The sequence below is a fragment of the Cherax quadricarinatus genome, chromosome 5, assembly GCF_038502225.1.
Source record: "Cherax quadricarinatus isolate ZL_2023a chromosome 5, ASM3850222v1, whole genome shotgun sequence".
Lineage (NCBI taxonomy): Eukaryota > Metazoa > Arthropoda > Malacostraca > Decapoda > Parastacidae > Cherax > Cherax quadricarinatus.
In genome coordinates, this window is record NC_091296.1 from 5,278,951 (window position 1) to 5,297,824 (window position 18,874).

The 18,874-nt window shown below is 42.5% G+C and overlaps 1 protein-coding gene across 4 annotated transcripts in view; it reads left to right on the forward strand.

Moving 5' to 3' along the window:
* The window catches only part of LOC128684935 (thioester-containing protein 1 allele R1), a 105,242-nt gene that overhangs the window by 20,142 nt on the left and 66,226 nt on the right, over nucleotides 1-18,874 (forward strand). For all 4 annotated transcript variants that reach the window (XM_053771302.1, XM_053771300.1, XM_053771303.1 and 1 more), the window contains exon 2: nucleotides 4,549-4,619. In XM_053771302.1, the coding sequence (XP_053627277.1) occupies nucleotides 4,558-4,619 (62 nt within the window). In that variant the 5' untranslated portion in view covers nucleotides 4,549-4,557. The remainder of the gene's footprint in view (nucleotides 1-4,548; nucleotides 4,620-18,874) is intronic.

Here is an 18,874-nt window from a genome sequence, read left to right on the forward strand (position 1 = left end):
CCAAAAAAGTCAGAATGACTTATTTCCATTGGGGTCCTTGTAATATTTTATCATTACATTATTATTATTATTATGAAGTTGAGGGGGAAACGCTAAACCCGTATGAGTCACAGAACACCTGGGAATGAGAGTGAGGTTCCTTTCTTGGTACAAAGAGTTACATTAACAGTCGTACCTGTGAGACTGTCACAACTGACATTGTTGCTAAGCGTGGCCCCTCAGGGTGAGGCTGGAGGGGGGGGGGTGCCTTGAGACGGGTGAAGGGCTCTTGATCCTAGTAATTGGAGCTTCCCTACCGTTCTTTGAACTAAATTTCGTTACCTATTTCCCAGAGACTCTATGGGTTTTAATTAGCGCTTCCCTTTCAATATGATAACGCCGAGTATGGTTGTTAGTGTAATAACATTAGAGAGTGAGACAGAGGCCAGACGGGCAGGTGTTGAGGTTCACAAGTCAAGGTTCACTATCATAGACCCTCATTAACATCAACTTAATACCTCAAGGCTGATAAAAACCCATACTTACCTGCTAAGAAGAACTCCCACTACACTTTATTGGGAGATTAAGAGTTTTTGTTATCAGTGTATATACTTTTCTAGAACTAATGTGTGTGTATTCACCTAGGTGTGTTTGCAAGGGTCGGGTTGTGACTCCTGGTCGCTCTGAACAACCAGCCAACAGTCAGCGGTGTTTTCCTCCACTATGTTAATCATTTCACTTGGTACCTCTGAGACACAGCTGCCACCTGTATCTTCTGGATACGTCTCCTTGCATTATAAACACCCTGTGTGTGTGTGTGTGTGTGTGTGTGTGTGTGTGTGTGTGTGTGTGTGTGTGTGTGTGTGTGTGTGTGTGTCTCTGTCTGTCTGTCTGTCTGTCTGTCTGTGTCTTTGTAATTAGCAGTTTTTTATCCTTTTGAGTTTGTGGGGGGGGGAAAGGGGGGGAAGAGAACACTAGCTCTTGATCCTCATAACTTGCAATAAGCACATTAAAACTAGAATTGGAGGAACTCACTGGTAAAGACCCACTGTGTAGAGTTCCTTTCCAATGTCATTGTTCATTTAATTTAATTAACACTTGTTATATTGAAATATTTTCTGATGGCCTTGTAACTCATAGGGGTGCGTAGTTTTCAAGCTTGCCCTTGTGTACTTGTTTCATACCTTGGGTAAATTCAAATTTATAAAGGAAAGTAAATAATGGTTTAGCAATAGAGTTGTATTTTCAAGGACATGTTAGCAAACACTTGGACAATTATTTAGAAAATCCTTCAGTCCTGGGATCTTCATCATTTCTAACAAAGTATTAAGAATGACATTATATAGACAAAAGCGAGGTGTAAAAGTTGATTCGTGACACAGTACGAGTGAGGCTGAGTAGCCTGAGAGGTCACCGGTGAGGTCAACATGGCTTAATCTAATCAAGTAACAGGTGTGCCATTTTCTTTTACGTTATACCTTCTAGCCTTTTTCTTAATTGAGAGTATCGGTGAGAGCAATCACTGGCACTTCCTGCGTCTATGGTTAGGTTCTGTCACGAGTTGTGCCTCGTTGCAACTCATCGCACGTACTGCTGAGTTCCAATGGAGGACACAGGTGTATTTATGTTCGAAGGTGTATTTATGTTCGTTCAGGCAGATACATAATTTTGCCTGTCTCGCTTACATGTCTTGTTACAGTGTCCACAAGAGATGGTGTAAACACCTGGTGTGCAAGGGGCGTAGTGCTGCGTGTCTTAGTAAGGTCCTTGGTGGAGGATGCTGCTTCCAGCGAGCACCTGGCAGCATTACGACATGGAACCATTAACAACTGCTTCTTATAATAATAATAATAATAATAATTAATATTTATACAAGTACATGTATATGGTATACAGACCATAGCTGACATCAGTGACATACTACTATATAGACCGCTTGTTATGTAGAATATTTCGGGCAAATTAGGCGAGTTTTGTCCCAGGATGCGACCCACATCAGTCGACTAACACCCAGGTACCCATTTTATTGATGGATGAACATAAACAACCGGTGTAAGGAAACACTCCCAATGTTTCTACCCTCGCCTGGGATCGAACCCGGACACTCGCCGTGTGAAGCGAGAGCTTTAGCCACCAAGTCACGGGGCATTGAAAGGTTTCATAAAAGTTTTGTTAGTTCCTTGGGGGTTCTGTTGAAAATGCAATGAAATTGCAGTCCCAGAGGTTTCTCTCACGTGAATATTTTTTTGCTGCTCACTTCTCTGTTCTCTTCACGTTGAGTTCGTTACACAGGTTTACCGTGAGTGTTGGTGGTGACAGTGGTAGTGTGTGGTAGTGGTGATTGTGGTATTACTGGACTGGTATCGGAGTCAGTGAGGAAGGAAAAACTAGGGTCAAGGGGTGAAAGCGGGACAAGGTGTGGTGGTGGTGGAGGGGGGGGGGGGATGGAAAAGTCCTTGTGTGTGCGTGTGTACTCACCTAATTGTGGTTGCAGGGGGTCGAAACTCAGCTCCTGGCCCCGCCTCTTCACTGACCGCTGTTAGGTCCTCTCTCTCCCTGCTCCATGAGCTTTATCATACCTCGTCTTAAAACTTATGTATAGTTCCTGCCTCCACTACATCGCTTGCCAGACTATTCCACTTCCTAACTACTCTATGACTGAAGAAATACTTCCTAACATCTCTTTGACTCATCCGAGTCTTCAGCTGCGTGCGTGTGCATGTGTGCGCGTGTGCATGTGTGTGTGCATATACTCGCCTAATTGTACTCAGGTAATTGTGTTTGTGTGTATGTGTAGTGCTTAAATAATAGCTATAGTGCTTAGCTGAATAATGGTCGCTATGCCGTGACTGTAAGAATTCATAGCTAACTCAGAGTGGAGATAAATCTTAACACGACCTCTCGCTGCTTCCTGAACCATTATCAAGAGCCGAGTTAACTGATAAAATGATCCAGGAGGGACCGAAATAATCTCTCAGGATTAATCTCCAATTTTTGGGGTTTGGAGTGCTTAAAGATAATGGATATAAAGATATTTACTGGAATGTATTTGATTACTTATTTATTTCACCTATTTAATTTTATGGACGAGTGTTAAACCAGTAGGGGTCATACAGCGCCTCGGGAATAACATAAGGGCTCTTTGAATTCAAGGGCTCAAGGCGCTTGAAGGGGCAGAAAGTTTACACCGCAGAAGTAGTGCTTAAATAATGGAAATATTTATTAATTAAGGCATATAAGGTTTCACTAGCAGAGATCGTTCTTTGATAATGGATATTGTTTTTAGTTAATATCAACTGCCTTAGCCTAGGAGTGAGAATTGTGGCTTTCTCTTCAAATTCATTACCTCTGTAACTTGCTCAGCTATCAAAACTTTGAGGCCCAGTCCCTGGACCAATTATGTACCTCTGTAATCTGAAGATTGAGACACTTATGCAGCATATGGGAATCTTTATTCAGGAAACGTTTCGCCACACAGTGGCTTCATCAGTCCAATACAAAGAGGAAGGCGTAAGGAGAGGAGGAGAATGAGGTAATCAGTCCCTCAACCTGGAGTCGATGTGTTCAGTCCATCAATCTTGTAGAATGTACAGCATAGGGCCGTAGACGTGGCTTATATACTGTAGTGAGGTGACGTGAAGCAGATGGAGGCGGGGTCATAGTGGTACCATCCACTAGTCGAAGTAGGTCTTCGTCCAAAGGTTGAACAAGTGTTGAAGAATTCTTTGTAACAAGACCCCATGATGCTGCTGTGTCTGACACCTCACTACAGTATATAAGCCACGTCTACGGCCCTATGCTGTACATTCTACAAGATTGATGGACTGAACACATCGACTCCAGGTTGAGGGACTGATTACCTCATTCTCCTCCTCTCCTTACGCCTTCCTCTTTGTATTGGACTGATGAAGCCACTGTGTGGCGAAACGTTTCCTGAATAAAGATTCCCATATGCTGCATAAGTGTCTCAATCTTCAACTTGTCGGTTTTTCAAACCATTCATCACACCTCTGTAATCTTTTGACTACCGCCCACAGGATGGGTATGGGGTGCATAATAAACATATTAAACTAAGGTCCTGCGTTATAAATCTTCGGGCAGAGATTAATATTGATCCAGAGGCAGTATCTGGACTAATATTAGTGCTTAGATAATATAAAGGTACAATGTAATAAAGGTATATGAGTACATAAGAAGTTTTATCACTGGTTCAGAGTTTGACATAACCCAAATGTCGTACTGCACACAAGACTGAAGGAAAGCTTTTACTGGGAAAACATATCGCACCGTGTACAGCTTCATCAAGACATAACTTTATAAAATTCTACACAGCAAAAGGTTGTCGCTCCGGGTACAACTTTATTAATTTATACTTTGATAAAGCACTGCACAACAAGCAACTGTAGAAGTAAAAGCGAGTTTATAGAAGAAAGAGAGACAATGAGACGTGGAAGAGACAGCAGAGAGCTGTGTTCTGCAACATGTGTCTTTTCTTCAACTTAAAATGAAACATTGAACAACTTAAAGATCACCAAGTTCTAACCCAACTTTTTTTTCCTCTCTCCACAGGCAGCCGGGATGTGGGTATGGGCGTGGGTGCTTGGTGTGGGCGTGCTGGTGGGCGCCGCTGCTGGACAAGGGTGAGCAACCTGCTCTGGTACAGTCTAGTCAATTCTCTCTCTCTCCAACTCAAGCTTAGGGGAGGGGGTACCTCGATGCTGAAGGGACCTTGATCCAAGGCATTTGAGCTGCACTTCCCTTCCTCGAATCAAACCAGTTTATCCCCCTCTTGTTTCCCCAGCACCTCTCTATACCCCTTACGGGTTTTGCGCTTTCCAGTGAATATAACCATTTCGAGTTGTGTGCTTTAACATTCTTCAGAATGCATGCGTTGTAGCTGTTGTGGAAATTGAAGCTGTTGAAATTGTAGATGATGTAGCTAATTGTGGGTCAGAGCTTTCATTCAGTTGTCAGTTGACCTGATTTCTCTAATGTGTATTTGTTGTGAGAACACACTCCGAATACTTGACTGACTGGTGGAGCTATGTTCTTAAGAAGGTGCAACCAGAGTGCTTGTCTTAAGTGTAATACTTGTGTAGTATTATATAAGTAATAGTAACATTTATAGTCGTGGTACCTTTCTACGTTGACGTCAGCTGGCGATGGCTGTCCGTCTTGCGGAATAAGAGTTTTCAGGTTTAATGAAGTTTGGTCAGGTGAGAGATCTTGAGAACACTAGCTTTGTATATAATGTACAAAGGTCTGTAAAAATGACTTCAGGGGAAAGATGCCTTGATGCTGGTGAGAAGCTCTTGATTCAAGGAATTGGGGCTAGCCTTTACTCCCTCGGATCGATACCTAATTGCTTCCCGTTCCCCAGGAGCTGCATAGCACCTGCGGTTTAGTGCTTACTCTATGTAAATAATCTGCACGGCATTATTAACAGTGATTGCAAAATCAGACTTTTCCCGCAGGATAGATATTAAATTAACCTGCCGGACCTTTATCGCACGTTCTCACTCCACCTCCAGTCATTTTCACTACATCTTCAATCATTCTCACCATATCTTCAGTATTATCGTTAGGCATAACACAAACGAACTTCACAAAAGACTTTCTTTAGATTATTAACCACAACGTTCATTAAAAGCAGGATAACCCAGGAAAGACTTACACCTGTGTCTGTTTGAAACATTTAGTTCTTCCCTGGGACTCTTAGGTCCTCTTCCCTGGGACTCTTAGGTCCTCTTCCCTGGGACTCTTAGGTCCTCTTCCCTGGGATTCTTAGGTCCTCTTCCCTGGGATTCTTAGGTCCTCTTCCCTGGGACTCTTAGGTCCTCTTCCCTGGGACTCTTAGGTCCTCTTCCCTGGGACTCTTAGGTCCTCTTCCCTGGGATTCTTAGATACCTGTTTGCCGTCAGATGAACATGGCTGCCTGCATTGGTATATGATTACAGGATAACTTTTTAAATTAACGTCATTGTGTCCACCGATACTTTTTACGTAACACTTGAATACTTCCAGCACGTACTGGAGCTCTTTTACGCAGGTTCTAACATTTCAGAAAAACGAATTTAGCACAATTTTTCCCTGGATATAACTCACACCAGTCGGCTAACACACAGGTACTTATTTGTTATTACTGAGTGGGTAGGGTTGTAAGGGAACTGGTTCATGTTTTTTTTCGGTACCAGGGAATCGAATCCGGGACCTTGCGATTGAGAGTCAGTTTCTCTCACCAGAGAGCTGTTTTCCACGGCTTCCATAGGCCGACTAATCCATATGTATATTACTCTTGAGAGAAATATTTTTTCCTGTTGTGTTCTACAACTGTCTTAAGCATTTAACTGCGGCCTCTTGTTTGCGTCACATTCGACATGAAAAAAAAAAGTGGTCAGGGTTTATCAAACTTGTTCATAATGATTGAAGATTACTTACGAAGTTGTGAACATCTAGTTCACTCGAACCTTTCCAGTTCTTGACTCAGCCGAAGACGTCAATGCAGCATTCCCTGCACCACTCTATTATTATAATAATAATAATCTTTATTCCTACAAGTACATGATACATCAGTGACATTCTATATAAAAAGCCTCTGGTTATGCAGAAGAACCCATTATGTATCTCTGTAATCCTTTGCCTACCGCCCACAGGATGGATATGGGGTGCATAAGGATATTAAACCAACTTACGCAGAACATTTCAGGCAACGTAAGTTAATCTTGTCCCCCAGGATGCGACCCACTCCAGTCGACTAACACCCAGGAACAGGAACAGCAGATACAAGGAAACACGCCCTGTGTTTCCACCCGTACCAGGGATCGAACCACGGACACTCGGTGTGTGAACTGATTGCGTAAACAACCGAGCCTAATTTAACGTAAAATAAAGAAAACACTGTTTGGAGAAAATAGGAAACTTTTAAGAAATGATGTTGAGCAAAACGTCAAAAAACTGACGTTTTAAAATGAGAATGTGTTGAGCCGTGATACCCCCTTCGCAACTCAGTCGGGCCTCCACGTTTGGTACCGTGTGTGAAAATGCATACTCCAAAATTTTCATGTACACCTCGTGCTGCCAGACGTAAGCCACCGGTTATCGTCGACAAATTATACAGATATGTAGGTCGATATATGGTAGCCTAGCTAAAACACAAGTAACGTAACCCAACTGATTATAAATAATAAAATTACATTAAATTTCAGCCGTGCAAAAATGTACGAAATGCAATTCTTGCGAAACTGGCTGCCCTAAGTGTAGAACGAGTTGCCATGTCATGACCCGGTGCCAGACGTATTAACACACGCCAGCCGTGCTTTCTCCGCTGCCAGACACGTCAAGACCATCCTCTTGTCCCCCTTTTCCAGACAGACTTGGTAATCCCTCCATTGCCAGACGTTACATAACTGCCAGGTATTGCACAGTGAATATGCATTGTTTTAACATATATAATATAGTCCAAAATTCCCCCCTTCCCCTCTCATTTTCTTTTCTGTCTCCTGTATATAATTATATAATTTATGTTGCCCCACCCTGAGACAATAGATATATTTTTAATAATAAAAAAAAACATTTGTTTTGGTAATGGGATAAGCCATCTTAGAGATGGTAATTCCCAAATAATACAAACTCCAGCTGAGCTTAAAAGAAACTTTTGAGGCTTCCGTAGCGAATGAATACTTAATAAGAGGAATACTGAACGATATCCTTATTGCCCTCAGGTTGGCCGATTTCGACCCTGATATCCACTTTGTCTAATGGAATAAGAAAGAAAAGAACATTATGTTCCCACTATGTAACTATCACACGTCTGACATCAACAGATGCCAGACGTGTCACCCCAGTTTCCCCCCTTCTCGCTACCGGCAGTGTTACCCTCGCTACCGGCAGTGTTACCCTCGCTTCCGGCACTGTTATCTCCGCTGCCAGCAGTGTCAGTTCCGCTGTCAGCAGTGTCAGTTCCGCTGCCGGCACTGTTATCTCCGCTGCCAGCACTGTTATCTCCGCTGCCAGCAGTGTCATTTCCGCTACCGGCAGTGTTACCCCTGCCGGCACTGTTACCCTCGCTTCCGGCACTGTTATCTCCGCTGCCAGCAGTGTCAGTTCCGCTGTCAGCAGTGTCAGTTCCGCTGCCGGCAGTGTCATATCCACTGCTGACCTCCGCTGCCGGCAGTGTTACCTCCGCTGCCGGCAGTGTTTCCCCCGTTGTTGGCAGTGTAACCCCCACTGCCGGCAGTTTCCCCCAGCAACCAGACGTTTCACTCGTTGCCAGATGTGCAGCATCCCCCCCCCTATTGCTTGACGCAAATATGGGTTGTACTTGCCCCTGCCCCGCTAGGTTACTCACTCAGAGCACTGAAGGTGTGTTTGTCTTGCTGGCGTGGGCGTCAACCAAGGCCGTGCCAGTGAGGTGTGTGGGCATACTCACCACCTGAACAGGTTTATCCTCAGTTTACTTTTTTTTTATTTAGAAAAGTTGTATACATAATCTGCTTCGTCCCTTTTCTATATGACAGTTATATAATAGAAACAAAAGTCATGGCTTCCTGTGTGCGTGTGTGTATCCATATGTATGTATAGATATGTTTGTGTATACACATGCATGGACAGCTGTCCTTGCCATTTCCTCTTTCAGTGTATTGCACTGCTTCCAGGTCAATGTTTAGATTATGACATCTATTTTACTTGCATGTATTTGATGTGTTGGATATATCATTGTGATGAAGTATGGATAAAGAAATATTTATTCCCTCGTACCTCGCTAATTTATATGCGTCAATTATTGTTCCATTCGTGTGCAGACTACTATGGGTGTAATAGGAGTATGGTGTGTATAATTGTATTGTGTACTCATCTGATTATCCATGTGTGCATTAATTAATGGAATGGAACTTGGCTCTGCCCTCGGATGCTGCCTACACAACACCCATTTACATCCCCTTAAGCATGATTCTAATGACATAATATGACAACACTTCCCCGTGGGTCCTCTGCCACACCTTCCCTCCCACTCTCTTTCCCTCCATCCACCTGCACCACACCTTCCCTCTCGTCTCCTTACCTCCACCTGCGTCGTGTCGTCATCAAGGATATCATACTAAACACTAACATTTCTCGAGCTTCCTTCAACCTGTGGTAAGAGGAGGGAGGTGGTGGTTGAAGAAAGTGGGAATTGTTGTTGAGGGTTGGATGTTGATGGAGGAATTGTGTCGGGGGGTTGCAAGATGGTGGTGATGGCCAAGCCTCTGCCACTCCGCCCCTCCTCTCCTCCAACGTCCAGTAGGAGGCGTAGGGGCGGGTTTCCCTAAATGGCAACTAAGGACCTTCACGTTCTTTAAACCTCACTGGAGAAATCATCACACAGTCTTGCGATATTTGAACAAAATCATCTATTTTGTGATTTGTTGGTGCTTGTGCATGATGAGTGTTATTTGAACACAGTTGAGTAGTGTTTATTTGAATATACTGTCAAGCCATGATCAGATGGTGCTTGAAATTAAAACTATGATTATGCAAGAGTTCAATGTTAGTCATGGCTGCCTGTGAATACCATACGCAAATCTAGACTTTGTTAAAGAACATACTCAACCTATATGTAAAGTAAAAGGACACTAGTGCAACTAACTTGTGTCCTTTTACTTTACATATTGTCGGTAATTCTACCAACTTTATTACATACTCAACCTACTTAGATTAACGAAGCAGAGCGCAGGCTTCATTAGGTTATCTTTACCTCAGAGATACCTTTGAAGGGTTCTGAGAATTTTCCTACTCCCACAACTCGGCCCTAGACCAGGCTTGTTTGGTACTTGCCTGGTCAAACAGGCTGTTGCCGCTGGCTCACATATTCATTCCAGACTAGTTGATAAGGTTTTGATTTGATTAAGTTTGGTTAGATTGCGGCGAATTTCCAACTAGGAAAGATTCATCAGGCTAGGCTTGGGTATCATAAATTACGTTTGGGTAAGCAAGAGCAAACATCAAGCGGTTTTTCCAGGTATTACCTCAAACACTTCCGCCGTCCATATTCGTCGTGAGGGACTGGACCCAAATATACTTTTGGATCCCCTCAAGGGAGGTTCCTTAACACTGGTGAGGAGATCTCGATCTAGGGAATTGGATCTGTGCTCCAGTTTTCTGAATTAAACCTAATTACCTTCCATTCTACCCCCCACAGGCGCTGTATAATCCTACGGGTTTAGCGCTTCCCCATGATTATAATAATACATTTGGATAAGCAAGTGTGGTAATAAGTTACAGTTTTGCAAAGCGCAAATTTGGATATAACAGCTTCAGATACATTAAGAGAGAGGGAGAGACCCAGTTTGAAAGTGATGTTTTGAAAGTTGAATACCGGATGTAAATCTCCCGAGTATCTTTGCATAATATGCTATATGTGCAACAGTCCGGTATCTTCTTTATTGAAACGATTCGCCTACACAGTAGGTTTCTTCAGTCAAATACAGAGGCAGCAGGTGTAGTAGTGCAATGATGATGCAACCAGTAGAAATAGTATTTGAGGTGGTCAGTCCAGTCCTTCTCCAGGCTGAGGGGATGACCACAAGGTTGATGGACTGATTACATCATCTTCATTTCACTACTACACTTGCTCCCTCTGTATTTGACTGAAGAAACCTACTGTGTGGGTGAAACGTTTCAATAATGAAGATACCCAGCTGTTGCACGTGTCTTAATCATCAACTTGACGGTATTTTTAAATTTCAACATACAACATTTGTAAAATAACGGCGTTATTAACCTGGTATATATGAAATGTTTCTATTACAATCGACACACGTATAAAGAGTCACATTAATATGTTAAAGTTTCATCTGATATAGCATAACTATTACGTCACCACCATTACGACGTTTTGATCTATATTGAGGCCCAGTGATATCCATGAATTGTTTGGAAAGTAAAATGTTTGTTTTATTAAAAATTTTGACCAGTTAGCCTAGGAAACACTTGTTGCTTGTGAGAGATCGTAAGAACCATCGTAAAATGCTATCTGGTTTAGTCAGTTATCTTTAGCATTAAGAACCATCCTATCGAGTCTTGGTACAATATTAACACCAATAAAGTAGCTTACTGTAGGTCACTGATGTTGTCTTAAACTCTCACTTAGGAAAGGGAACTCAGTCTCTCTCTCTCGTATTGTATTAGTATTTTCCCACATGGAGAGAATATGGGTCAGGTGGGTGGGGATGCCTCAGGCAGGATACTCTGTTCGTCTCTTTCACTTGCCCCGCGGCCATCAAGGCAGGATGCGGAGAAAACACCACACACAACACAATAGCTTTGTCTTCTTGAAAGTGAGTTCATTCCTTCCTTTAGGAAGCGTGGTTTAGTGGAAAATAAAGTGTGGTAATTGTTTTTCGTGCTAAGAGTTTCCTGGTGCTTGGCAATTGCGCTACGTGAAGCAAGATTGTCTTAGTGAAGATTATCTGTGTAAAAGAAAACGGCTTTCGCCCTGCCATGGAAGTATTTCCGGTAATATTAAAACAAAGAATTCTTTTTAGGATTATTTACCTCCCTTCCCAGTTGCATAGAGAAGTCTCCTTCCCCTGGCTGTCTTTAAGAAGGCGCTGAACAGGCACCTAAAATCAGTACCTGACGAGCCGGCCTGTGATTCGTACGTCGGCTTGCGTGCGGCCAGCAGTAACAGCCTGGTTAATCAGGCCCTGATCCACCGCGAGGCCTGGTCACTGACCGAGTCGCGGAGATATTGACCCCCGAAACCCTCTCCAGGTAGATATCAGAAACCTTTCCTACGAAGGCAGGCTGAAGGCACTGAATTTGCACTCTGGTAAGGGGTAGAATTATGGGTGATAGGATTGAAGTGTACAAATGGAAAGCAAGAAAAAAGGGGATATTAAACAGCGCGTTGAAAATATTTAACCAGTAAAGGACTTGCAGCAGTGAATTCAAGCTGAAAAACAATAGATTTAGAAATGTTATTGGGAAGTACTGATTTGGCAATAGATATGGTAAACACGAGGAAATTAAATCTTCATCAGAGTACAAAACAAATCCTGGCCACAAAATAGAGCGAAACACCAACGTCAAAGACCTGGGAGTGATCATGTCGGAGGATCTCACCTTCAAGGACCATAACATTGTATCAATCACATCTGCTAGAAAAATGACAGGATGGATAATGAGAACCTTCAAAACTAGGGAGGCCAAGCCCATGATGACACTCTTCAGGTCACTTGTTCTATCTAGGCTGGAATATTGCTGCACACTAACAGCACCTTTCAAGGCAGGTGAAATTGCTGACCTAGAAAATGTACAGAGAACCTTCACGGCGCGCATAACGGAGATAAAACACCTCAGTTACTGGGAGCGCTTGAGGTTCCTAAAACTGTATTCCCTGGAACGCAGGCGGGAGAGATACATGATTGTATACACCTGGAAAATCCTAGAGGGACTAGTACCGAACTTGCACACGAAAATCACTCACTACGAAAGCAAAAACTTGGCAGACGATGCAACATCCCCCCAATGAAAAGCAGGGGTGTCACTAGCACGTTAAGAGACCATACAATAAGTGTCAGGGGCCCGAGACTGTTCAACTGCTTCCCAGCATACATAAGGGGGATTACCAACAGACCCCTGGCAGTCTTCAAGCTGGCACTGGACAAGCACCTAAAGTCGGTTCCTGACCAGCCGGGCTGTGGCTCGTACGTTGGTTTGCGTGCAGCCAGCAGCAACAGCCTGGTTGATCAGGCTCTGATCCACCAGGAGGCCTGGTCACAGACCGGGCCGCGGGGGCGTTGACCCCCGGAACTCTCTCCAGGTAAACTCCAGGTAATACCGTGATGGCTCACCTGGTAGTGAACCAAACATGCTAAAACTAAGCTACGAGCACCACAAAATACGTTGATGGCTGATGAACCTGCTGGTATACAATCCAGGTAATGGTGATGCATGTGTAACTCGATACGATTGTGACCGGATAAAAACGTGTAAATAGTTTATTACCACTGTAACTTGTTCAACTATCATAACTTTGCGGCCCAGTCCCTGGACCCATTATGTACCTCTGTAATCTTTTGACTACCGCCCACAAGATGGGTATGAGGTGCATTATAAAGATATTAAACTAACTGATGCCGCAGGTGACCCGAGGTAGTGGTGGCGTAGATGGTGGTGGTGACTGCAGGTGGTGGTGATGTAGGATAAAAGGAATGATCTGATAATGAAGGTGCCCCAAAAAAAGTCTGCTTAGTGATGTGGGTTTCCTAGACAAATGTGGTATCAAAGAATAATTTATATACTAGTATCATCCTCCAGGATAAAAAGAAAAGTTTCCCTGGCTGCTGTTGTCAGTCTCATGCCGAGGCTTGAAGGAGTTACACTGGAACCAGTAGTCAGGTACAGCAGTTGAAGACATCATCACACACTTATGTACTTAGGAAGATTGCTTCTGTGTCTTAATTTTTTTGTCAAAGCTTTCGTAACAGCCTACCCTAACGTTCCTAAATTAATCTACCTGGTGTCTACCTACCTGGAGGGCATTCCGGGGATGAACGCCCCCGCGGCCCGGTCCATAACCAGGCCTCCTAGTGGATCAGGGCCAGATCAACGAGGCTGTTACTGCATAACTTAAGAATTTGCATAACTAAATTTTAGTTTTCTGGGGGGCAAGGGGGGAGGGAAGCTCGAGGTGACCGAGTCCGTTATGATTATTGTTGGTTCAGAAGCACAGATATAATTGGCCGTTTTCTCCGTATATTTTTTTTTTTGTGACTGGAAACATTACAGTGATTGTCTAAACGTAATGGATGGCAGTGTATTACAACCAATCAGTTTGATACACAGATGGGTTAACCACCAGAAATATTGCTACCATCTTGTTCCCCCCCCTCGTCTTATCAGTGGCTCTATTATCTCTGTTAACGTTTAATCTCAGCCATCCGCCTTTTACACTGTAATTATATAATTTCCTTAAGTAAGTTTATTAAGGTACAGTTATGCAGCACAATTGTCTTACTTAATAACATACATGTAAAGTACCTAGGATAACCTACAAAAAAGTCGTATTGACTTCCACTGGTTAGGCAAGCTTCGTCAGGAAACAGGATAAGTGTTTCCTGACGCAGCTGGAGCTTTTGGACCACTGACCGAGGCCTTCCATTGGCTTACCACTCCACCCCTTTAAAAAATATGGTTATAAATACAACCACTATTTCCACTGGGGTCCTTAATGTATTAAATATTTTTGGCTTGTCCAGTATGTTATATGACCCTTAAGGTTGTGTAAGTGTTGATAGAGTTTTGTTATCAAATCTAACCATTGTAACTCAATATTTCAACTTTTAAATTAATAGTCTCTCTCTCTCTCTCTCTCTCTCTCTCTCTCTCTCTCTCTCTCTCTCTCTCTCTCTCTCTCTCTCTCTCTCTCTCTCTCTCTCTCTCTCTCTCTCTCTCTCTCCCCTTCCCCCGGTAGCCCAAAACGGAAATGCAGTTTCCTTGTTATAATTGCATTATTTTGAAGGTACTCTGGGCGACTGATAGCTGTTACATTATGATGTGCAGCAATCATCATCATCGTCATCGTCATCATCATCATCATCATCATCATCATCATCATCATCATCATCATCATCATCATCATCATCATCATCATCATCATCATCATCATCATCATCATCATCATCATCATCATCATCATCATCATCATCATCATCATCATCATCATCATCATCATCATCATCATCATCATCGGTCAGGGTTTATATTAAATTTTCATGGACAGTTATCCATATTTTATTTTCGCGCGGAAGCTCTAAAACTGTAGGGGTCATACAGCACCTAGGGAATGGAAGGTAATCAGGTTTAATCCAAAGGGTGGGTAGCTCCGTCTTCGTGGATCAAGAGCCCTTGGAAGATCTATCAGTATAGCATTTGTAACAAACTAATTTAGGAGGTACTAGTAGTAATGTCTGAATCACACACACACATGGGGCCAAGAGCTGTGAATAGACCCCGGCAACCACATATAGGTGAGTACACACACACACATGGGACCAGAAGCTGTGAATCGACCCCTGCAACCATAAATGAGTACACACACACACTGAAGCTGTGAATGAGTGAATCACATGGGTGTCGGCTATATAAGGTAAATTAGTTGTCATGGTTAGTGGTGATGGTGAGGCCATTCCCACACCACCAACACCTCTTCCACCATTCTCATATATATATATATATATATATATATATATATATATATATATATATATATATATATATATATATATATATATATATATAATATTTAACAAGTCGGCCGTCTCCCACCGAGGCAGGGTGACCCAAAAAAGAAAGAAAATCCCCAAAAAGAAAAGACTTTCATCATCATTCAACACTTTCACCTCACTCACACATAATCACTGTTTTTGCAGAGGTGCTCAGAATACAACAGTTTAGAAGCATATACGTATAAAGATACACAGCATATCGCTCCAAACTGACAATATCCCAATTCTCTCCTTTAGAGTGCAGGCATTGTACTTCCCATTTCCAGGACTCAAGTCCGGCTATATAAAATAACCGGTTTCCCTGAATCCCTTCACTAAATATTACCCTGCTCACACTCCAACAGCTCGTCAGGTCCCAAATACCATTCGTCTCCATTCACTAATATCGAACACGCTCATGCACGCCTGCTGGAAGTCCAAGCCCCTCGGCCACAAAACCTCCCTTACCCCTTCCTTCCACCCTTTTCGAGGACGACCCCTACCCCGCCTTCCTTCCCCTACAGATTTAAATGCTCTCCATGTCATTCAACTTTGCTCCATTCTCTCTAAATGACCAAACCACCTCAACAGCCCCTCTTCAGCCCTCTGACTAATACTTTTAACTCCACACCTTCTCCTAATTTCCACACTCCGAATTTTCTGCATAATATTTACACCGCACATTGCCCTTAGACAGGACATCTCCACTGCCTCCAACCGTCTCCTCGCTGCTGCATTTACCACCCAAGCTTCACACCCATATAAGAGTGTTGGTACTACTATACTTTCATACATTCCCTTTTTTGCCTCCATATATATTGATCAGGCTCTGATCCACCAGGAGGCCTGGTCACAGACCGGGCCGCGGGGGCGTTGACCCCCGGAACTCTCTCCAGGTAAACTCCAGGTAATATATATATATATATATATATATATATATATATATATATATATATATATATATATATATATATATATATATATATATATATATATATATATATGTCGTGCCGTATATGTAAAACTGGTCAATTAGCAAGAACTCATTTAAAATTAAGTCCTTTCTAAAATTTTCTCTTATACGTTTAAAGATATATTTTTTCATTGATGTTAATGTCAAAATTTTTAATTTTGCACCAAAAGAATCTTAGAAAACTTACCTAACCTTATTGTAACAAGCTCAATTTATTTTAGCCTAACCCAACTAAATATATTTTAGATTCGTTTACAGTAATTTAATACTAAACAAACACAATGAAATATATTTTTTTCGTTAGGTTCAGAATAAATTTGACGAAATTATTGCATACACAAATTTTCACTTGTCCTATATGGCAAAATGAACGTTGCTATTTAAGCCAAGATCGCAAGTTCTGCCTATTCGGCACGACATATATATATATATATATATATATATATATATATATATATATATATATATATATATATATATATATATATATATATATATAATATATATACACACACACACACACACACACACACACACTTCGCAAACGGGCGAAATTTTTAACAAACATTATCTCTCAGTCCACAGCAGGATTCGAACTTGCACACTGTATCAGAGTACACAACACTTTCGCCACTCAGCCAGATCCCAGAGTATTATACACACAATAGAGAGAAATCTCCAAGAGAGAATACTGAATCTTTCAGTATTTAATCCTGGATTCTCCTTAGCACAATAAAATAAATGGAAGTATGTGGAGGAGAATTTATATGAAATTGAGGTCAGGTCACCTTACCTGACCTCTTCGTTGCGTCAGTGTTAAGAGCTTCACCCATCACTGCCTCCTCCATGAGAGTCAGACCTTCACACTCCCTACTATGTTAAAAATCTAGATGATTTATCTTATAGCAACTTCAAGTAATTTTGATGGTTAGGTTAGGTAAGGTTCGTCAGGACACAGAACAAGTGTTTCCTGACGGGGGTCTTAGTCAGATGATGACCCACCTTTGGAGCTTTGGTCATCTTACCGAGACCTTTCGCTGGCTTACCGGTCCACCCCTTTAAAAATAATATAATTATATAGTAATTTTGATTTTGATCATAATCTCACAGATATGGGATTAGTGTTTAATATCTCGTCTTCGGATCTCATTTGGTCTGTCCTAACATGTCAAATCGCATTGTAAAATTGCGCCACTGAGGGAGTTCGTCTGTGACCCGTGGCCTGGTAGGCAACGCTCTGGCTTCACACGCTGAGTGTCCGTGTTTCCATACCCGGCAAGGGTGGGAACATTGGACGTGTTTCCTTACAACTGTTGTTCAGTTCACCTAATAAGCAAGTAGGTACTTGGGTGTTAGTCGATTGGTGTGGGTCACATCCTGGGGGACAAGCTTGAGGACCAATGGAAATAAAACAGTCCCTCGATGACGCACTGCCTTTCTTGGGTTATCCTGGGTGACTAACCCTCGTGGGTTAAAAATCCCAACAAAATCTTATCTAGACTCAGCTTAATTAGGTATCCCCTGACAATGGTAACCTATAATGGATTTAATATTCTTGCTTCTCCAAGGTTCCGGTACGATATCTTAAAAATGTCTCTTCTGGTCGGCTACAGACTCGGCATCGATGTATCTCATTTAGACGAAGATTTAGATTATTGTTGATATATGTAGATGCCGTTTGGCCAGTTTCATAAAGGTAATAACATTGCGGTTTCCGTGCGATAAAGTAAGCATGACTTGTTGCTTGGCTTCAAACTTCAACGCTGAAGTATCTTGCATAAATAGTTCGGATTGTTACTGGAGTCTGTAGGTACCATTTTGTCATTTTCATTTATGAAATTTTGGTAAAGAACGAAAGTACATTGCAAAACAGTGTCAGAATGACCAAAAGGTGTCTTGTAGCTCGACTGGTAACGCACTCAGCTCACTTACTGAGGTCCAGGGGTCGATCCCCAGTAAGGGTGGAAACATAAGGAGGTGTTTCCTTAAGGCATTTACTGTCCGTGTTCACCTGTCAGTAAAATAGGCACCTGGGTGTTAGTCGACTGGTGTGGGTGACATCCTGGGACAAAATTGACCTGATTTGCCCGAAATGCTTTGCATAAGAAATGTTGGTGAGGGGCTCTTGATTTAGGGAATTGGATCTGTGCTCCAGTTCCCCAAATTAAGCCTGAATGCCTTCCACATCCCCCCCAGACGCTGTATAATCCTCCGGGTTTAGCGCTTCCCCTTGATTATAATAATAATTTGCATAACAAGGGGCTTTCTATATAGTAGTATGTCATTGATGTCAGCTCTGGTCTGTATACTTTGTACATGTACTTGTAGAAATAAAGATTATTGTTATTATAACTCAACATGTGAAAATTATGCTATCGTTGTGAAGAAGAAATAGGCAGCTTCCCAGTGTGTGTATCATTTAAGTGTCCGGTGAACGCGAGGCGTTGATACATTCTGTCCCTTGTGGGAGGTGTTTGGGAAAAAGGCGGACGTGTGTGTGTGTGTGCCTCACCTCCAGGAAGTGTTCGACGAGGCAGCCTAGCAGAAAGTATTCTTCCTGTGAGTCAGTCCCTCCTCTCCCTCCCCCTCTTCCAACATCCTCCTCCCTTGTCTTCCCTCCTTCCAACCCTGGTGTCATTCCCAGCCCTGCTGGTGGAGTCAGTTTGGTGGGCGT